Raw genomic sequence first — 23,134 nt, 5'->3', positions numbered from 1 at the left:
TTATAAATACACTCAAGCTTCATGGGCTTACTACGGATGTATAATTCTTGATAAGAAACCACTGAAACAGCCTCCCGACGCCATGTACAATGATAAAACTACTACCTGCCCTCTCAGTGTTTCTAAGTGTTTCACCTAACCATGCGTTAAGGTTAAGCGATGATCAAAGAATGTGATTGTTTACACACGGCTGTACCTGAGATGGACTGACGCAATAAAAGCCCTTTAGCCTAAAATGTCGTCAGCTATTTGCTACTGATATGTTATCAAGTGATTTATTTAGTCACTTGTGGCTACAATTTGAATAAAAAAGTTACACACCTCATATGTCTAGACAGATTAAACATAAGTACATGATGTCCTTTTATTCAATTATTTTATAAAACTTTAAAAAGGATTTTGAAGTTGATATTGATTTTGTATGGACTAGAAGCACTTGGCTAATAATCACAAAATGCTCTTGAAACCCTAATGGGTATCATCCCTACCCCTTGAACTTGAGTTTATAAAGCAAAGTGGTTCAATTTGAATTATTCTTCATTGAATATAACACTTAAGTAGTTCGCACTGAAAGGCTAAGTTCACATAATAATCATATTGAATGCTTTATTTAAACTTTGGACAAAAAACACAACAACACATTCCTAAAATTTGAACATTTACAGATAAACACATATGAATCAATTCAACACAAAATCTGAGCAATATTCTATGGGTGTACAAATAAATAGTTCCAAAAAATGTTCTATGTTGAGTATTGCACAAAGATATTAATAAAAATGCTACAAAACACTTTTTATAATATTGCAACATTAGGAAATCACTTAATACTACAGTAATTAAAATAATTAGTTGTCAGTTTTATATTGATGGTAGTTCAATCGGTTACGTGTAAACTTTTTACCAAATAATACATTTGTGTTTGGGATTCATTTTAGAACCAACAGGACAGTTAAAAGCTTTGGAAAACTTGTCAAAGTTTTGTAAAGATCCAATCACCCTGGAGAATGAAGGAATATAAATAAAGATGTTATAGTCATTATTGGCAAATTAAATATATACACTAAATAAATATATATAGGGATTCACTTTATTCAATTACTGTTACTGGTTTAGATATACATAAGAGTGTTTACTTTAGGTATTTTGATTTGTTATGTCATTCCATGAGAATATATACACTGTCTTGTATATTCTATAACAAAAAGTATTTAATATGTCATACAAAATATGATAAGCATTCATTGAAAAAGAAATGTGTTTATTACTGGGTTATGCCATTTAATTTTAACATGTCATACAAAAAAATATTATGGTAATCACTAATCATTTAAATGTACTTGACAAAGTGTTATTTCATATTCATTTCATTATGTCATACAAAACAAAATATTTTTGCTAATCATTGGAATTTTCTTTATTGCAGTGGTTATTAGGAATAAATAACATAAACATAGGAATTGTTGATAATATTAACATGTGAATTACCTGAACCTTCCTGGACTGTGAACATCAACTGCATTTATATTTGCTGCTCCAGCATGTGTGTATTTACCACAACGAACCTAGGATATAAAGGTATGTATTTTATTTAGTATATAAATGAAGTACTTTAATAATATTTGTGGTCCATTCTGTATCTGTGTGGTCCTACAATGAGGTACGCCATTAGACCTGGGACTTAGGCCAGAGTTGCCCCAAAATTTGTGTAGTGTTAAAGGTATTAAACGGCCATACTTATTAATGAATAATGAATTCTATATAATATGGTATAAATAAATATACGGTTATGTACGGTATGTGAATGTGGGTATAGTTAAGTTTTAAATGGTGTATACCATGATATGTTAGGTGTGATTGCTTAGATTGGTATATTTGTTAACACAGTTTGGTATTTGCTAACACTTGATGTATTTTATATGGGTGAGGTCCTGTGGCAAGGCATGTTAGAGGAACTGACATTTAGGGCCATTCTGGACACTTATTCTAGCTGTATTTATATGATATAACATTATAACTTCTGTGCGTTTTGTATAGCATGGAACGCAATCTAACCGTAACCATAATACATCTGTGTGTTGAGATAATGCCCAACTCTGGTCTAAATCCCAACTTAACATAGAAACGGTGTACTGTAACTATAAAGCTTTTTTTGCATGATTATATAATACAAGATTGTAAAGTAACTAACATTGGCAAATCCAATAAAGAAGAGTTGATCGTTTGTGAGACCAGTTGAAGGTTCTAAGCTTTCTCCAGTTAAGTTTTGAGATTTCAACCAAATGTGGTAACCCTGGGAAATTTTATAGTCATAGATTTATTAGGGTGTAATGGTGACATCTTACAGGATTGTAAGTGTGACCTACAGAATAGCTATAGGAATGTAGATATTAAACAGAAGTAGACGACCAAGATTTAAAAATGACAAAAAACAAAAATTACTAGCTAGTTGTAGTTAGAAATAGAAAGATACATATACTGATATACACTTTGGATATGCTATTTTATGCCTAAAAATCGGGTGCTAAAACATATGACAAAGTTTTAAAGGTTAGGGAGACATGTGAGCCCAGGCACCCAAAGGTTATGGTATATCCCAACACAACTCACTGTATAAGATTCACGAATCCCTCCATTATCTGCAATATTCTCTCCCAATGTTTTATGGCCGTTTAACTGAAATAAACACAATTACAATTAACATCACCATGAAACCAAACCACACATACAGTGGGTGGGGAAGATGAGATTTTTTCGCATCACTTTGCAGTAAACAAAAACATTCAAGGAATTATAAAACCATATCATCACGGCTCCCATAGACCATTGTTAATTGCTTAAAACACAATCAGGATATTTGGATATTATGATCTAAAGGTGTCCCATCTCACCCCACACTACTATAATTATATTCATACACTATACTTACATAAGAGCCTGCAGTCCTCCAGTAGAACTTATTATATTGATTTTCCATGCATTTAGTTCTCTTGTTAAACTCTTCAAGTGACTTTTGAGTCCACCAGTTATACATATGCCCATGGATGCCATGTTTCCTACCATTGTTGTCAAACCCGTGGGTAAGCTCATGCCCAAGAATGGTCCCAACACCACCATACTGAAACATCCTGTAAATTAATACAAACAAAACAAAATAAGTATTATTTCCTTACCAATTTACAACACTATATTAAAACAATGTATACATTTACAAAGAAAATCTTCCAGCAAATATGAATGTGCTGTTTAGCTTTATATTACCAAATGAAACTGTTAGTTTACTACACTTGACAAACAGTGTGTGCAACTAATAAAATAACATAGTTATAAAAGCTTTTCAAATTTTGCAAAATGAGATTAGTTATACATACTGTGGGAATTGGTCTCCCCAGTAGAAAGGGTATTGTAGTTCCCCAGCTGGCATGACTGTAACAACATAATGTATATATTAAATTACAAAATAAACAACCAGGGCTAAAGCAAGCATGCAAACTATTTGTGCCTGTCATACGTTACTATCATACTATAAAATTTAGGCTGCTAAATGTTTTATGTTTTAGACAGTTTAAAAACTGACATAGTAAAATGCTATAATTACTTGTTTTAAAAACAAAGGACAAAATAAATGAAAGAGCATTGGTTAAAAAAAAAACAATAAGAAAAACTGTTGTTTTATTGCTAATTTTCTTCTCTTTTGCATTTTAATTAATCTGATATCCGTTACAGTATTTCAAAAGATAAATAAAGAATTGTGTTATGTTTAATATAAACCAAAATAGGTTGATTTTCTATTATCCCAGCTTTGTCAGTAAAAACAGGTTTAACTTACCGACTTCATTGTATGACGGGTTGTAAAACGCATTAACTTCTGTGGGTCTTGTGTGGAAATAATAAGTACCCCTCTGGTATTCTTTACCAAGTAAATGGAACGAGTTTTGTGAAATTTGTGTCAGAATTCGAACAGTGTTTCCAAAGTAATCATTTTCATAAACCACAAGCTGAAAATTGGGCAACACTATTTTTAAAATGGCTGAAAAATTTGGCCTTGAGCAAAACACTAATGGGTTGCTCAAATTGTTAGCCATATAAAAAAACAATCACCCCCAAAGTTACATACTTGGTGACTTGTAAGCTGGTAGGAGGTGTATGAAACAAAACACCCGTGTTATTACAACTGTTGTTGCTCGTCATTCAAGTAATAGTAAGCTTCGTTCATCCATTTACTTACATGTTTCATATGCTCATCAATGTATGTTATATTTCTATAAATATGAGCATTGTATCCAAACACTGCTTTGATAGCCTCGGCCTTTCTTTTGGCGTAATTCTTAGTTTTATCATCCATCCAATCAACCTCTGTGCCCAAAAGCTGGAGGAAACCTTTTCTTATGTTTTCGAACATTAAGTGGGCCTGGTGGAATAAATATGCGTATTTAGATCTTTTCAATAATGATTACAAAAAATAAAATCAATTTAATCCACCAAGAGATTAGCAACAAAACAACAGTATTTACAACATGCTGTGCAGTAAAAAAAATTAGTCAATAAAATATAAAAATCGGGTAAATTTAACAGTAAGTTATATTTTTTCAATTATGATGCGAAGATAAAATTAATTAAACCAACAAAGATTGGCGAAATTGGGGGTAAAACGACAAAAAAAGAAGTTATGAAAAAAAACTTAATTAAAAGCGTCAAGTTAAACTTGTGGCTAAAAAACTAGTCTTCCCAAACAAGTAGGCCTAATATTAATAAACACTTACAGCTCTTTTCTTTGCTGGTGAGAAATACTTGTTGATGAATAGATTGCCTGTTGCCCCTTTCATAGTAAACATTAGTTGTTGGGCGCATTTATGTTCTCGTGTTGGCAAAACTTTCGTGCCATACAGAATCTTTTTGTACTGACTATAGCGAACCAAGAACTTGTGGCTCAAATTAAGGATTCGGTGTTTTACAATTCTCCATATCAAGTAGTTTTGAACAACTCTGTGATAAAAGCAGAATAGGTGTGATAAATAATAGTTGGTAATTATTGATTTAGTATAAATGAAGTACTTTAGCGATATTTGTGGTTTAAGTTTGGGTATTCTTCTATTCTATATGGGTGTTGTGACCAAGATCCTACAGTAAGGTACGCAATCGGGACTCGGGCCAGAGTCAGCTTATTACCCCCAAACTTGTGTAGTGTTAAAGTACCTTTTACATTTAGACAACTATATTGCTAAGTTTGAGTTTTTGTATAACTAGTTACTATTTATAACTTAGATGAACTTTGCACGCTATTAAGATTGACCATGATGTATCTGCCTTAACAACTGATTATTATATTATTATAAGTAGTATAACCTTGGAAGGTTAGGTGTAAGCATTATACTGCCAATGGTAACGAAACATGACTTTTTTTTAATGTCAACTGCCAATAGTTACAAGAATATTAGTTATATAAATATTTAGCGTTATGAAATCTCAAGTTGATTTTTACCGTTTATCCGTTCTGTCTATCAGTGCAATAATATTATTTAGAAACTGTTGGTTCCAGACTTCAATTTGAGTGTTCCCATTTATAGGATGAGATATAATCATTAATGAGAACAATCTAAGCCAATCAATCTGTTGGGAAAAGATAATGTTTAAAAGGTCACCATTTACCACAACTAATTTTTGTTCCTATGATTTATGGAAATTTGTTTAACACATACTGTGAGATACTTTATATGGAAACATTTTGTTCATTGGTTTATGTGTAATGTTTTGTATGGTATTAAAGTTAAATACTGTTTCTGTGAGGATGGTTTAAAAAATGTACCATGTAGACCTTGTAGAAGTCTTAGAAACAGGTCCCAACCATAAAAGACCTTTGTCATTCTTTGTATTACTATTACACAACATCTTTTATACTCGTGTACTTACGAGTTACCACATTTTGTATACTGAGCCAATCCTGGTCTAAACCCCAGGACCCATGGCGTGCCATGTTGTGGGTACCCCACCCACAAAAAGTAAAAATCCAACTTCAACTTTGTGAATGATTCTTGGTATGGGTTACATTTTAAACCTTTTTCCAAACCTTACCCCTGGTATTTCCTCCATCATCTGGTCAATTGTTTTAATGCTGAAGTAATCGAGATCATGTATCTTATGGAATGCAAGCTCCTTTTCAAATCTTTTCACATCCGCCACATCTCTATTTGCTGTTGCACGATCTGCTCCAAGCATCACTGCTGTGTCTCTCATCAATGCATAATAAGCATCCAATTTCTGCAGTGGACATTTAAGATCCATATACTTATTTAGTCCATGTGTTAATACATATATAATAATTGTTATTTATCTTTTCGATTTGATAATAAGATTAAATTAAATAAAACTAAAAAGATAGGTATTAGCAGCAAAAATGGCAGGTGTTTTGTTAATGATCCTAAATTTCAAAAAAGTACAAACACCTAATATCTTAAAAACCATCAGTTTATAATCATATTGTATTTTGTATGAAATATATTGTACCGGCTTTTTTTCTTCCATCTCATAGTAACTGAATGGTAGGGCCATCTTTCCTTTCCATAACTGTTAAGAAAAATAGTGCATTAGGATTCAATTTGAATAAAAGACTGCCGATGCCATTTGGGCGAATTAAAAAATATATATCTCTTTTATTATCAATTGGTTGGACTTAATTTTTATCAGTTACATTTTTGTCTGTTACTTAATTTGACAGTTGTAAGTTTGTAGTTTAAAGTCCCAACTCTCACCTCTAATATATGGTTTCCACTTGTCCTTCTTGCAACTATCTTCGTAAGTATTTGGTTATTATATCTTCCCCTTAATGTTGCTAATGTTGACTCCAAGTCAAATGAGGATGGTGACCAAGTTTCGTCAATTATTGGCCATGCTAAGTCCCCTTTTAGAAAGTCAAGCAATGGTTTCCCTCCCTTTCGATTGATAGTAGCTGAAAATGTAGATTTGGTAAAAAATAAATGAATGAATGGTAACATACTAATCATTGCGGGCAACAACAATGCTTATAACACACATGCCGCGACATGCGTTCTGTTTCATAAATTTCGTGCCTGCTTTATAAAAGGGTCTACTCAAGTACACTATATAAATCAAGGATATTTTCTTGTACTTACCAGTATCCATACATGCCTTGTAAGCTGTTTTAACTTTGGCCACTGCCGTTCCTTCTGAAGCTTTGATTGGTTTTGCAAGTTCCCCTGTAATTAAAATACTGTATAGTTATTCCACTGTTGTCACTACTAGGCATAAACCTTAATGAATCCTTAATTTTATAAAATATTTTGACCAGACTTAACCCATTTCAAATCTGCAATTGAGAGTATATTGTTAAATACATATATTACAACTAACCTATATATTGAATACTTGCAATATATATTTTTAATGTTATATGCATAATACATACCTTCAGTCACAGAAATACAACTTTGAGACGCGCTATTTTAATTTATAATTTATAAATACTCTTTAAATATTAGAATATTTGCTTTGTCAATTTTTTTTAAACATATAGTTAATTTATTTACAGAAACATCAGCCAATATACAGACCCGCCACATCTTTATTCACTCTGTCCCGTAACACAGTATATGTGAGGTAATGGCCCTTAGATTCGGGAATTTTCGTCTCCTTGAACCACCGACCGCAAGAATAATCATAAAAGTCATCACAAGGATCCACATTGAAGTCAATCTTGTTCATGTAGTACGCAGCTGTAGATAAGGTAAGTTGTTTTAAATGTAGTATAAGGTTATTGTTTTAAATAAATTCAAGTAAATATGAGTATACTTATATTGAATCGTAGGTTTAGCAGCCATGGTTTTATTCGACACTTTTATTTAAGCAGATTTTATCTGTAGCTGGTTCCTATGGCTGTTGATCATTTAATCGTTGATACTGTTGTCAGGGAGATCAGTTACAAAAGGCTTGGGCTATAGGCATGAGAATATGAGATAGTCCATAATCAGGAAGGAAACGATAATAATAGCTTGGTTGGAAAATTGTTAACCAGCAATATACTGTATAAAAATTTACTGGGTATGGCAGTGGTTCCCAAGCTTTTCTTAAAATGTTGCCTGGTGGAGCCTTTGCAATTGTTTTGTTATTTTGTGGCCCCATAAAAATCAAAGTATGCTACAAAAAAACTGCAAAAACCCCACCAATGCGTACAGCTGTAATGTTGAAAACATGGGGTTTCAAAGTTAATATTTACCCGTAGATACGCATTCTGGTGTCATGCATACACTTGCATTGAAGTTGTTTGCCCCTAAAAATATTTTAAGTTATCCTGTTACATATATTGTAAGTCTTACTTTAAATCACACCTTGTATAGAAATATATATTATGTATTACATGTTAACTGTGTAATGTTTAGTTTAGCATATACATGAACCATGTTATAAAATATATGTGCTCTGTACAAAAATAAGTCACACAATCTACATTGTAAAATATGTTACATGTTTTATTAAGTACTTGGCACATGTGCAATTGTTTGACATAATTTCCAGATAAATCCCAGAATGACATCAGATTCAGCCATATGTGTAACTGTTAAACATATTTAACATAGGATAAAAACATTCCCAGCATAAGATGTAAATTATTGGCAAACATATGTTTATATTTGGATAACCCTATTTATCTTCAAAGTATAAGATGTATCTTACCCAATATGCATTTCTCAGATGCTTGGTGCAATCCTTTTAATTGGTATGTCCATCTGTACTTGGTTGCTTTACCACACAACTCGTATTCAGGTGTAGACTTCACTAACCTGAGTATAATAAATGTGTCTTATAAAACAAATAAGAAAAATTGTGTCTCAAAATTGTATTAAAATTGCATCGAACTCTAATTATTTCATGAGGCTCGCAATGTTAAACTGCTTAAACTTGGTATGTGCAACTAATTGCTCCGTAAACTGCTGCTACACGATTAGGTTTAAATGCCCGCCATTTCTATAACACATATGACAACATGTATGTTGAAACGTTACAGCAACTCCAAGCGGTGAAACTACCTCGCAACTTAACTCGTTTCATCATTAAATGATCATCAACCGTTTCTTATAAACCAAATCGCTATCCCAATCTTACGCCATGGTTGCGCGGTTTCGTTTGTCTACTTTGTGTTTTATACGGTCTTTAAGATTGTTGCTTGAACGTATTTACATTCCCGTCTTTAATTTAATGTTCCTTCCGCGAAACTATAAACGATTGACATGAAGCTGGTGACCTTATGGCCTGAACAATGCTCGCGTACAAGTGGGACTTGGGTTAAATAAGTTATTACGTATATAAAACGTTTTCTTCCTGAAATGCCATCCGGTTGTACTAATAGTATAGTAGATTGGGGAAATATGGGATACCTTTTCACTCTAGTTTATCGTCCCATTTTGTTGTAAACAAAAAACATTTAAAGAATTATAAAACCATATCCTCACGACTTCCACAGACCGTTTTTAATTGTTTAAAACACGATCAGGATATTTGGATATCATGGGCTAGAGGTGTCCCGTCCTCCCCCACACCACTATATAACCAATCTCGTGATTTTTTTCTGCTGGACAATAAGACGTGTCATTTTATCTAAACCTGTACCTGTACCCACGCTGTTGATACCTTTTGATTTAACATAGTTTTGCTAAAATAAATCTAAAGGTAAACTTTACATTAACCAATGAACCTACTTGTATCCAGCCCCACACGAGAGTTTGCACCACTGAACCACTCCAAGAAACGTTTTGGTTGATCCACATTGTTTAATGGAATGTGACGTTGGACCTCGGAACGCTGAACAGCTTTTACGTGGACTCACGTAAGTACCTTTAAAACAGGTTATTTCTCAAGTACTTTACCTGCTACATATACAATCTTAATATATTCATTTTAAATGGATTTAACAACCGCGCTTTTTAAAACATGTCCAATGCTATTTCATTCATTCTATCCTTGTCGTGTTACAGCAACTGTCGTTTTACTTTTAATTAAATTAACATAGCTTATTTATCCTTGGGCGATGGGCAATGAAAGTCGTTATAACACGGGTGTGCTTTTTCATATACACCTCGTGTCCGCTTACAAGTTACTATAACACATGTGGTTTCCTTTATAGCACCGTTTTTTTCCGAGTTGTATAACGAACAAATAACACACAATACACAATTATAGCTAAATATACCACACCTGTTGATGCCGCCCCATGTCTTCCAATTAAGTCATCTTCCATCACCCTTCTCATTTCTTCCAATAACTCATCTGCGAAACTTCTCTTTGAGATATCATGTGTATAGTCCTCTTCATCAGCTCTATGCATATAGATGTCGTCCTCATCCTTAAACGGGAGGTCCGACATCCGAACTTCCTCCTGGTCCTCTTCGTCCTCCACCTCTCCTGTCTCCTCAACTTCACTACGAAGTAAAACTCCATCCTGACGGCGTCGGATCGCTCTTAAAAGTTCTTCGTCTCTAACTTCATCCCTGGGAAGACCCGAGTCCGGTATTTGAGCCATTTCTTCGTACTGTTAATGAAGGAATAATTTAATAAAACCTATTTATTCTAGCATGGTGGGGCAACGACAGTCGTTATAACACAAGTGTTCTATTTTATACACCTCGCGCCCGCTTATATACAAGTTACCGCATGTATGTAACTTTGTGGGCAATAAGCTCAATGGTGACTACACAGATAGATTGAATCAATTGTCGTATGTGTGTATTAAAACGTATGTGTTTTAAAACGCTCCGTTTTTTTTTCAGGTTCTTTGCTCTAAACAACAGCGTTGGAATATCATTGCTACTTTGAAACAAGTAAAAAGTTATGAATGTCATTTTACGCATGGGTAAAAGTAGGGATGCACATTACAGAATTTCGAATTTATGAGATTCGAATCCTTTTGTATTCGAATCTAATTAAGGGATTCGGTATTCTGTTTAATGACGTCATTACACGTCATCTCATACACTATATTAACAATTTTTGAAATTTAATAATTAAAAAAAAAATATTTTTGTGTTTGTGGGACTTTTGAGAGTAAACGTTTTACAACGTCTTTTCATAGCCTGCTATACGTTCCATGACCCAAAAACTACCCAATAGTACAATTTTTGATAATTTTACAGCTCATGATCCAACAAGGCTGCTATGAAAGAGTCAATAAATTGACTTATGTGGGTAAAATTATTTTTTTCCTATAAATACAAAAAGATTCGAAATTCTAGATTCGGAATTCTAGATTCGAAATAAAGTATTCTAGGATATCCTAGAATACCTAATTATTCTGTAATGTGCATCCCTAGGTAAAAGGTTAGATTTGAACGAGTGTTTTGGTATAAGATTGACTATATAGACAGATATGGACTAAGCCTAAGCCAATAAAAGCTGCAATGCTGTGGAAAACTTTCAGCATATAGGTTAATATAACAAAGTTTGTGATTAGGGTAACTAGTATTAAAATAGAAAAAAAACTATTTGGTAATAAATTAAGGTTAAGGTGACAAAATTGATATATGTTGCGGCCGTTTCTTTAGGCGAGCTCTTACGCAAACTCGAAATCACCCGTTCTTGTTTATAATATAAGTTGTTCGGAAAGTAGGCTTCTATAAAAACGTTTAGCTGAAAATTTAGGCTTTAGGAAAAAAAGTTTAATTCTGGTATGTTATCGTTTATTTACGTGGAGAACTGTCGCGAACTCGCTAAGACCTGAGCTTGCTGTCGAATCCGGTGAATACAGCGGGTTCAACTGTAGGCCAAGCAATTAAAGTATAAATTAGTTAAGAGTCTATAAGATTCCCGTCTATTGCCAGTCACTATTTTAGTGAAAATTGCGTATATAACTAATGTATGTAATAAAGATTGTGGCCTACGCCCACTAGGGTATTAAAGTAGGAACTAGTTAAGAGTTGTTCTACTGTCAGTGCATACACTATTGCATACAAGCTAGACAATTATATTAGGAAGTAGTTAGAGTTACTTACGATATCGCTCTGTTCTGCTGAGAAATCTGGCACCTCTACGTCATGTTCTTCATGGGAAAGAACATCAAGGGCTTGACAATGATTGTGCAAAGTGGCAAATATAAAACAGAGGATAAAGCCATGCAACCTACTGAATGGCTTCATGTTTCTATACACCTGGAACCGGATAAAACATGAGGATATTGTTTGTACGTTGTAATGAGTGACGTTTATGATATCAGTTGACGATGTAATAGTTTCCATAAAGGTATGTATGAATTATTAAACTCGCTTAACATTTTTTAAGTATATATTACGCTGCACATTTTTAATCATGTATAAACAGATGAGATCTTGGCTACGTACATCAAAGATATATACAAGCTGTTCCTATATACACGTCGGCGATTTCGAGTTATCCCAATTCTAGCTCCTTAACGTAAGTACCATACTTCCTTTAGTTGTGCTTTGTTTAAACTGCTTAGCTGAGGGAATCTATTTAGATATACCAACCATCGCAACGGCATCAGCCGTTATATAAAAATTTTAGCGTTGCCACTACTTTAAGATTACGCTAAACATCCGGCGAGCTACGCAAACCGCAAACAAGTAAACATTCTCAAAGAAACAAGCCTCTGACGATAAACGCTTCAATAAAATATGACCATATGGCTTAAAACGCGGCTTTCAAACTTGCTTCATTTCCCTGCACTTTCTTTCGCTTGTGTTCTAACACTACAAAACAGCACACACAAAAATGTTGGAGATAGCACAACTACGCAAATAAGCAAACACACTTCCTTTTTGTATGAACATTAAACCAACTATCTTCTCTGAAGAGTTCTGCCTGAAATACGGGCATGGTTGCCATCCGAGACCTCAAGGAAACTACATTGAAGCAGCAGGCGTACAGCCAATACAGGAAGCGGGATATAACTCGCCCTAACCAACTCATATTCCCATCCCTGTGTATCGGATAATCAGTTCTTCAAAGTTTAACAACACTAGCTTATTCAGTTAAATATTGCATAATTTTTTCGCGGACTTTAGTGTTTTACCATTGTTAACGCTGTGCTACTGAACGGTAGGACAATGGTGCAACCGAAAATGGGAAACGGACATCAACCCGCATTGTATATGACATCTAACGACAATACATACTGAGCTTATAGCTATTTTATTTCTTAACCAACTGTTTGCTAAGTAGATTAGTATTTTTGGTGGTAATTATAAGACCATATGCCCAGTTACATGGCCGAGCAACATTACATTTAACTTTTAAACAGGCAGTTAGAATCCATCTATGAATATCACACAAAACTGGATAAGACTGTAATGTATAAAAACACTTCGCAGCCTTCAACCACTTCGTCCATACGAGCTCCATAATTTCCAACAGCCGATTAACATACTGCTTGTCGTTAGCTACGCGCATTCCGCCACTAAACATCCACATATGGTAAATATACTGTTTAAATAACTCCTCACGACTTAGGATTCATATGCTTAGTTTCTCGCTGAGACCCAGCTTATTAACTGCTAACAGCTGCTACTAATAACACTTAAATTTGACAAAGATATTAGTATCTAGTTTTATCAACCATCCATAACACTTATAGTCTAAAAATAATGCAATATATACTTAACGTTTCATAACCTCAATGTAATATTTCCTAACACTAATGTAATACAATACAACACTTCTTCCAAGCATTACATTATAATACAATACATTATATTGACGCTAGTTTGAAATACTGCATCATAATTCCCACACCTGGACATGCATCCTGTCTATTGATTTAACTGACTCGTAATATTTTTCGTTTGTTGTTCCCTTGTGTAAAAATCCTGTCTTGTTACATCATCATCATTGTTATTTATCATTGCTCTAGAATTATTTTTATTATGACGTCGTAATGGCTCAGTTCTGGAAACCGTAATCGTTATTCTAGTATGTAGTTATTGTTGAGACATGAAGAACATGTTAAGTCGGATTTGTGTTTGCACAAAACTTGTAAAAGTGATAAAATGACGTAGTCGCATTGAAATTAGTTCTTTATGTAAGTATAACTTCTTATCCCATAAAACTTACGTGGATAACTCGCTTCTCTTTTGTATAGTCGGGCTTATAACATAACATATCTTTATATTTATCTCATTGAAAACGGGAGAAAAAAATGTTTAATAAACGAAGAGATCAAACCACATACGACAACTAATAAAACTTATGGAAACTACAAAGGTGACTTGTAGTTCATACCAGGTGTAGGGTATCTTGTAAATGTGAGCTTAACACGGGTTTATGTTTCATACACATTGTGTCTACTTACCAGTTACCACGTATGTAACCTTGTGGGTTATGGCAAGAAAAGTTTAATAACTTTAACCATGTATGTATTCTTGCAACGAGTCAAAAACGCAATAACTCTTTTATTTGCTTATAACGAAATTTAGATAGGTAATTTAAAATACATACACTTATCTAACGTATTGCACAGTTTGCAAAACATCCATGAAACAACAGGTTCAAGAAATTCAAAATATTCTAAAAATCTCGTCACCAGATGACGCACTTGTGTCGCGGGTTCATAAAAGAACCAGATGGACAAGAAAATGCTTCGGAAAATTTATCAAAGTTCTGAAGAGCAGTTGTTATCCTGTGTATTGAAAGGTAGAATAAATTATACAGCGCATGTAAATATAATGTTTCAGCAGCTTTTTATTGCTGTGACATTCGTGTTCGGTGTATATCTAGCGCTGGTTTGCGCTTTGTGTCTTAATGTATATTGCCATTTTTAAACAACGCGTTTTTACTGAACGTAATTTCAAAGAACTGATTTTCGGCAAAGGATCAAACATCCTCGGCCGCACAAAACAACGAGGAAATTCTAGTGTAATTGTCTCACCTGTATTTCCCTGGACCGTGGTTATCAGTTGCAAGTTGTGTTATGGCGCCCGCTCGTGTGAATTTACCACAACGAACCTGTCGAAAAATAATCATGTTTATACAACTAGTTTAAATATTGTTGGAATTTAGTAGTCCTAATCCCAAGGTCGCGCCTCACCGTAGGACGTCAACCATATGCCCATATAATATGAGTAATAACGTTGGGAAAACCTCGTTGTCGCATATTATTATATAGTAAGGTGGGGGAGATGGGCGACCTTTAGCACACAATATTTAAATATCCTGATCAAGTTTTAAGCGATTAACAACGGTCTATTGGGAGTAGTAAGAATACGGTTTTATAATTTTTTGAATGTTCTTTGTTTACTACCAAATGCGAAAAGAAAATTGAACAAAAGGGTGTCCCATCTTTCCCCACCCCTCTGTATACAATTTTAAATGCAAAAATCTAGACCTCTTAGCTTCGTTGCAATATTCCTGGCTATTTTCGTGTACATTACAACAACTGACCGTTTTCGTAAACTTTGAACTTTATGAGGTCAATAACAACAAACCCTGCCAAGTACCAGACTTACGTTTGCGTAGCCAATGAAGAACATTTGGTTGTTTGTGAGCCCTGTGGAAGGTTCTAATGCTTCTCCCTTTAAACCATTGTCTTTCAACCAGATCTGGTAACCCTGATTTAAAAGAATTACATGAATGAATGAAACTTGTATATTCTGTCTTTCATACGTTTATGGAGCAACAACAGTCGTTATGGCACAGATGATCTATTACATACATTTTATGCCTGCAAAATTAAACAACACATCAGTGAACACTGGGTTCAAGCAACTGCCATTAAGAATCATGCCCAGATACACACACATAATGGTAGCAGCACCCAGCCTTGAACCTTATACCCTCTGGTTATAAGGGTACCACCCCAACAACTGTTTCTCAACACAAATGTTTAAAATAGTTACATTTATTCACTTACTGCATATGCTTCTCTTACACCTCCGTTATCAGCAATGTTTTCTCCAAGCAATTTCACTCCATCCAACTGAAAAAAATGTAGTTTATATTAGAACTAAATACAGAAATGAAACACTGCCAGCAAGACTCTAGTCTTTAAACATCCTTTTTTTGCATGTCATTCAACATAACTAACTTTATTCATTACTTTAAATGCAATAGCAAATTATTAAGGGACTAACAAAGTCTTTGTTGTGTAACTTACATGTTTACCAGCCAAAGGCCAGTATATTGAACTGTACTGCTTCTCCATGCATTTTTCTCTCTTCTTGAACTCTGCAAGTGAAGCAGGAGACCACCAGTTTCTCATTCTTCCTTGAATGTCATACATCCGCCCATTATCATCAAACCCATGGGTCAACTCGTGGCCAAGAATCGAACCAATGGCACCATATTGATAGGCCCTGTGAGTAAGAGTCTTTGTAGATATTGTACAATTCCATGCAGTGTTGCAAAATATTATAAATTATAACTTTAATTTGTGTTTTTTAACCTGTTGTAACTTACAGCTCCTTTCAGAAGCAGTAAAAAATCTTGAATAAATATGTGAAATATTTGCATCTATTGTTTGTTATTATTTGGTTATATCCCAATACCGAGGGACCTACCATAAAGACCTTACCAATTTCAAAGCTACATACCTTAGGTATTTGTTTCCCCAGTAGAATGGATACTGTAATTCACCCCCTGGCAGAGCTGAAAAAATATAAAGCTATAAGAAGTTCAACTTCTTGTGGGCTGTCGCTTTGTTGATCTTGTGTCATAGTATTTATTATTACATTTATTTGATTTGGAGATTCAGCCTTTTACCATTAACATATTGTATGTGTATGTCTGAACAATTCAAGTAGCTATTGTGAACTTTGTGAACTAATCAACAGCTTTCTTATATTAAAATTGCTCTTACTAGTTGTAACATTTTAAACTACTCCAAACGAACATAATATACAAGTATAATATATTTGTACACACTTATTTCAAATGTTACATATCATTATATATATATTAGTCTCTGTTTGGTTATACTTACACACTGTGTTGTATGTTGGGTCATATCTTGCGTTTACCATTGTAGGTCTTGCAGTAAAAGGATCTGTATTTGCCTTCACTGGTTTTCCCAATAATTTAAACTTGTTTTGTGCAATTTCGGTGAGAACTTTAATTACATTGCCAAAGTAATCACTGACCTTTGGATGTAACTGCACAAGAATGTATATAGTTTATGGGCGGCGTTGGCATTGAAGATATATGCAGTCTTTTTATTAATGCATGATTTTGCATACAGGGCACCTTTGAGTTTTGATAAATGTTCTATAAGTCTTAAATTAAACAAAAAAAAAATAATGTTGCATCAAGGTTTATTAGTAGCTTGTAACCAGCCACGAGGTGTATTAAACAGAACACCTTTATACAGTTATAACGACTGTCATTGCCCCACCTTGCTAAATAAGTAACATTCATTCATTAATTGATATGTTAACTAGAATCACCTCTTGAAGGCTTGCATCAATCTTAGTAACATTGTTGTACATCTGTTCATTATATCCAATATGGAACTTAACCGCCAGAGCTTTCTTCTTGGCGTATTCTCTTGTCTTGTTGTCCATCCAATTTACTTCTGTGTTCAAAAGCTGAACAAACCCTTTCTTAACATGTTCAAACAAAACCTTTGCCTAGAAAGGGAGAAAATCGATAATTAGTTGGTGCTAAAGTTGTTTGTCAGTAATAATAGGTTTGAGGACACCATGTGTTTCTGGTGTATAAGAAGACACCCATGTTATAACTCGGCAGTGAGCATGAGGTGTCTGAATACACCATGTTTGTCTGGTGTAAAAAAACACCCTTGTTATAACTGTACAGTAAGCATGAGGTGTATGAATACACCATGTGTGTCTGGTGTATTAAAAAATCTTGTTATAACTTGGACAGTTGTATGAAAAGATATCATAATTATAAATGTGGAAATATTTAGATGTAGAAATTATCGGAATAATACACTTACTGCATCTTTCTTTGCCTTTGAGAAATATTTCTTAATGAAAAGATAACCAGTTGGTCGTTTCAGAGAAAACATCAGAAAGTGTGAGCATTTATATTTCCTTGTAGGTAAACTACTCCTGTGGTAAACCTCTCTCACATATTCTCTGTACAAATTCTCAAACCGATTGCTTAGATTCCGCACCCTGTGTTTCACCAATCTCCATACCATATAGTTTTGTACAACTCTGAAAATACAGAAGGGTTTGAGTTAAGCATCATTAAAGAAGGGCTGTTGGTTATATCCATTTTGTAAAAATATCTAATTCACTTTTTAAAATACTTAGTGTTGTATTTAAATTTTGTTTGTATGTACCTACTGCAGGTTAACAGCTTTTCAGATTATTAGTTATGGGCTATAGCCCTGTCTTTAAGTTGAATTAAACTGAAGCACAGTTGTACCTTTACCTTTTATCTGTCTTTTGTATGAGGCTTATGAGTTTCTTGAGGTAGTTTTCATTATAGACCCAGATTTTAGTTTGTGGTGTTACTGGGTAAGTCCAGATCATTTCAGTGAACAGTTCAACCCAATTAATCTGGAAACAAAGTTTGGTTTAACAAACAATTAGCACTGATTAACTATTAGGCAGTTTATTTTACTGCCTAACAAACTTTGCCGAATAAACATGTTGTTTCTAATAGAGTTTTCCCACCCAGTAAGGATAAATAAGCATTGCTATTCTCCATAATACATAATAATTGGTAAACCATCAATGTCCTGTTTAACAGGAAACTTGCAGTCAACCTCCATCCCTAATGCCATTAACAGGCCAAATATCACCATGCGCATAAGAAAGTTTATGCAATTTAAGTACATACAATATACATTTATTTTTCATACTGCACCCAGAGGATTTCCACATTAAACAAATGATGACACAAACACAAATAATGGTTAAATAAAACCATATATGACAGCTTTAACCAAATGTTAAACTAACCCCTGGTATTCTTTGGTTCATTTCAGCCAAGGTGCTTGTGTATCCATACTCTTCACTACTATGTTCCTTTAAGTTCAACAACTTTAACTCAAACTTGCGAACGTTTTCCACATCTTGTACAGCAGTTCTCACATCTGCTCCAAGGTTGATAGCAGTTTCATAGAAAAGCTTGTAGTAAGCATCCAGTTTCTAATAATGTTGTATGTGTTAATAGTTACAGATTTTTCTTTTACACTCTATGAACAGTCTATGCCATTTACCATTATATGTGGTAATACTGGCAGATTATTCTCTTTTACTCTACGATACAGACAGTCAATACCATTTACTATTATCCAATTCTATATAGTATATACCATTTGCCATTTACTTTAATATTCCATATACTTGAGATGTTGCATGAAACCAAAAGTTTAGGCCACAGTTGGCTTATTACCCACCAAGTATTTAATTTACTTTAACAAGGTACAATACAGGTGATTAATGTTATATATACATACACAAGTCTTACATATGCAAGATGTGGATTGGTGTATCTCTTGAAAGGAATTGCCATTTTTCCAGTAGAAATCTGAGTAAAATAAATAGTTTAAAACAATGACATTTTAACTATAACATCGAATAGTTGCATAAACTACACCTATTCATGACTTTCAATGCAAGAAACTTTCAATGCAAGAAAAACCGCTAAAGCAGTATATGACGGAATTGTCCTTCTTTTCATACATTTTTCACATGTGTTACATAACAACAGCTGTGTTATAATACTGTGAATGTTGCCCCGCAGCGCTAGGATAAACAAGCTGTATACATAGTCACTTATAAGCGGGCACATAGAAATATAAAACAAAACATCTGAGTAATACTAACTGTTGTTGCCCGCCCATGCGAGGGTACCAGTTACATTCATATATTCATTCATTAAACTCTTACTTGCAAAGCATGTGTCTTTGTCTCCCTTCCAACTTTAACTTTAAACAAGACATTGTTATGGAACTTTCCTCTCAGTGTTGATAAAGTTTTGACAAGTTCAAATTTTGATTCATCCCAGTTAGAACTAATGATGGGCCATGCCAGCTCACCATGAAGTAGGTTCAGTAGAGGCCGATCACCCAGTTTGTTGATCAATGCTTTGAATGGAAAGTTATATAATAATCATTAATCAATGGTAGATTTGTATAACAAAATGAACGTTTAAATAACACAACAATGAGATAAGAACCAAGAGAAACAATTGGGAAATGAAAACATTAATTAGTTGCAGACAAATCTCAAATTATTAGGAGGATGCAAACCAGTTCTCATATCAGCATGTTAATATTCTTTTCTGATAACACTACTACAATGTTTTAGTTAGTATAAAATAAACTAAAGAGCATTTGTTTTACAACCTGAGCGTAGAAGATTGATATGTTATATGTTACTACTCCTTACCTGTATTCATGCAGGACCTGTAAATAATCTTTGCCTTTGCTGCTCCAGTTCCTTCACTTGGTTTGATCGGCTTCAACAATAAATCTAATACAAAATTATCATACATGACAAAAGTTCTTGGTAAAACAACAACTATAGGACCTTGCCCACATAGAGTATACTAACAGCATAACTTTTTTCCAAGTTATTAATTCTATACAGACATACAGTCAAGCCCTTCTGTGATGGTTAAAAAGAGTCCCCCCAACCTTCTCGTCCCATTTGGTGGTAAACAAAGAACATTCAAATAATTATAAAATTCTATCCTCACGACTTCCAAAGACTGTTGTTATTTGTTTAAAACACGATCAGGATATTTGAATATTGTATGCTGAAGGTGTCCTATTTTATCCCACAGTACTATATGTTATACCCCACCTCCAAGTTCAGAATTTACTCTATCTCTCAGCACAGTGTAGATGAGGTATTTTCCTTTTGACTTTGGTATCTTAGTTTCATGAATCCAACGTCCACATGCATGCTCAAAGAAGTTGTCGCACGGTTTTACTCTGAAGTTCATGTTGTTCATGTAGTATGATGCTGTAGCAAAGTTATATGGTTTAAAGTTAACAACCTCAAGCCCGGAGAAGGCTATCTACTGCTATCATTGTGGCTGTGACATTGGAAGACACTAATACAGCGTTTCTTAAACTGGGGTAAACTTACTACAGAAATTAAACTCTTTGTATTTAAAGAGTAAATAAGCTACCGATCAGTATACAGGTTCAAGACTTGACGCTGCTACCATTGTGAGCATATGTGCCATTGGACAAGACACTAAATGGCAGACCCTGTTAAAGGCTTCCTGAATAGGAGGGGGTAACATTGGATCACAATTACAAATATTTCGGCCTTAAAAGTTTTTAATATGGATTCACAATTCGTACAAGGCTAAAAAATCTAAATGGATTGTTAAAATCTAATACTAGAAGATATCTCATTGCTACTAATCAGGAAATGACATACTAATTCCAACAATACATATATATGTGCCAGATAATGTTTCTCACCTGTTGAAAAGCATTCTGGTGTTGTACAAATTGTTTCATTGAATGTAGAAACACCTAAATTAAATAACATAGATTGTATTTATATATTAGATTACATTAGTGAAGATCAAGTTAACTAAAAAAACACAAAGAAATTAGTAGCAAAACGGCAGTTGTTTAAAACACGCTAAGCGATCAAAAAATGAACTAATTTTCTTGAATAAAAGATTAAAGTAAAAAATGAACTTTTATAGGTGAATACTATTAAAGTGGGAAAATAGTGAAATTTGTGTAACCCTCCAATAACTTGAATTCACTACCACTTCTTACCTACAACACATCTTTCTTGTGGTATTGTCAACCCACGTAATTGATATGTCCATCTGTACTTGGTTGGTTTTCCACATAACTCATATTGAGGGGTGGCTTCTTTTAATCTGTGAATGATACTCTATTACCTTTAAAGCAGCAATGTTATATACACTGTTATAAAAGTGGTTTTATACTAACATACGTAACCATGTTTGTTCGGTTGTTCTCAATTTCAAAATAAACCCTCTTAGATTTTAGTCCAAGATTTTTTGTATTCTTACATATATTAGTTGTTGTTAATTACTCACTTATACCCAGGGTTACAAGTTATTTTGCACCACACAACTGGACCGAGGCTTGTAGAAACAGTTCCACAGTTAGTGGTAGAGTGTGCTAGATTTGTTATAGCTGAACAAGACGTCTTCGGTTCGACTGTAAAAATTCACATAATTATGATGATAACTTATCATATCACGTTTTCTATTTCTGATACTTATTACTGTTTATATTTCCGTATTACTAACTGCCCGACTTACCAATAAACAAAACCCGTAACTTTGTTCAAACAACGATTTTCTAAAACATATTGCAGAAGACATGTGACTCACATCGGCGCCATTGCCTTACGCAAATTACGACTTTCAAAGTTGGGAAATTCCCTACAGTATCAACTTACCACGGAATATTCAAACTTAACCCAAACACAACCATATGTGCCTAACTTTATAGTTAAACCTAAATATATTAACTTACCTAACGCCAAGTTTAAGCTTGCTTGATCCTGTAACAACTGCCGCAAATTGACCAATACTTCTTCACTAAACTTAAGATCAGAAGCGCTGTCTTCTGCTGTTTCCTGATCTAAGCCGTTTTCAGTATTTTCATATTGTCGCGTCATTAAATCGTCGAAAAGCGGTTCGTCCTTGTTCTAAAATATATACATCATCCATAATGTGCAACAATCTAATTTACTTTGAGTGCAACAGTCAAGCTTATTCACTGACGGTGTTTGAACCAACCGTTCTTCTGTCAATTTACTTCTTATCTTCGCTATCGTTTTTTTAAGAGAAACAATTTAGTAATTACGAATGTCCAAATTGTCAGCCAGACTTACAAAAATGAAAATATTTCAACAAAAATAATCGTAAGCGGACACCAGGTGTATGAAACAGAACATCCAAACAGAACAACGGCTATCTTTTTCCTACTGCGCGAGGATAAATAAGTTAAATTAATTTATTCACATTCAACTACAAACCAATTACGTTACTCACCATATTAGGCCTATACTCGTCAATTTCTTCGTCTTCATATTCACTGTCGTATTCGTTTTCGCCCTCCTGGTCTAAAGACACCACACACGAACATATAACACAAATAAACAGCAACCCTAACGTTACTTTACTAAGTAACATCTTTAAAAAAACGGATTAAACCGTATCGCAGTGTAAAGGTATTTTATACATACCCATATACAGT

At 34.0% G+C, this 23,134-nt stretch overlaps 2 protein-coding genes and 1 long non-coding RNA gene across 3 annotated transcripts; 1 reads left to right on the top strand and 2 right to left on the bottom strand.

Annotated features, from left to right (window-relative positions):
* Positions 1-519: 519 nt before the first annotated feature.
* LOC100181280 (metalloendopeptidase homolog PEX) lies at positions 520-12,148 on the bottom strand. The gene is made up of 20 exons (XM_002128500.5): positions 11,997-12,148; positions 10,207-10,540; positions 9,711-9,846; positions 8,689-8,795; positions 8,231-8,284; positions 7,569-7,730; positions 7,131-7,214; positions 6,750-6,946; positions 6,505-6,564; positions 6,073-6,258; positions 5,483-5,610; positions 4,764-4,986; positions 4,229-4,411; positions 3,830-3,998; positions 3,372-3,426; positions 2,930-3,128; positions 2,611-2,676; positions 2,192-2,293; positions 1,489-1,565; positions 520-1,000 (listed from the first exon to the last, which is right to left on the bottom strand). Exons 1-20 carry the CDS (start codon positions 12,138-12,140, stop codon positions 901-903), a joined length of 2,766 nt encoding a protein of 921 aa, XP_002128536.3. The 5' UTR covers positions 12,141-12,148; the 3' UTR covers positions 520-900.
* LOC113474744 lies at positions 10,758-14,480 on the top strand. Its single transcript, XR_003396429.1, has 4 exons — positions 10,758-10,861; positions 11,319-12,243; positions 12,322-12,414; positions 12,815-14,480. It is a non-coding gene; the product is annotated as an uncharacterized LOC113474744 (long non-coding RNA).
* Positions 14,389-23,110, bottom strand: LOC101242855 (phosphate-regulating neutral endopeptidase-like). Its single transcript, XM_004226757.4, has 20 exons — positions 22,930-23,110; positions 22,409-22,583; positions 21,964-22,087; positions 21,674-21,780; positions 21,365-21,418; positions 20,733-20,894; positions 20,316-20,399; positions 19,815-20,011; positions 19,393-19,452; positions 18,882-19,070; positions 18,349-18,476; positions 17,906-18,128; positions 17,394-17,576; positions 16,934-17,102; positions 16,545-16,599; positions 16,109-16,307; positions 15,866-15,931; positions 15,462-15,563; positions 14,885-14,961; positions 14,389-14,635 (listed from the first exon to the last, which is right to left on the bottom strand). Exons 1-20 carry the CDS (start codon positions 23,068-23,070, stop codon positions 14,536-14,538), a joined length of 2,595 nt encoding a protein of 864 aa, XP_004226805.1. The 5' UTR covers positions 23,071-23,110; the 3' UTR covers positions 14,389-14,535.
* Positions 23,111-23,134: the final 24 nt, after the last annotated feature.

Source organism: Ciona intestinalis, chromosome 12, assembly GCF_000224145.3.
Source record: "Ciona intestinalis chromosome 12, KH, whole genome shotgun sequence".
NCBI classification, from domain to species: Eukaryota; Metazoa; Chordata; class Ascidiacea; order Phlebobranchia; family Cionidae; genus Ciona; species Ciona intestinalis.
This window is presented reverse-complemented; position numbering and strand designations above follow the sequence as displayed.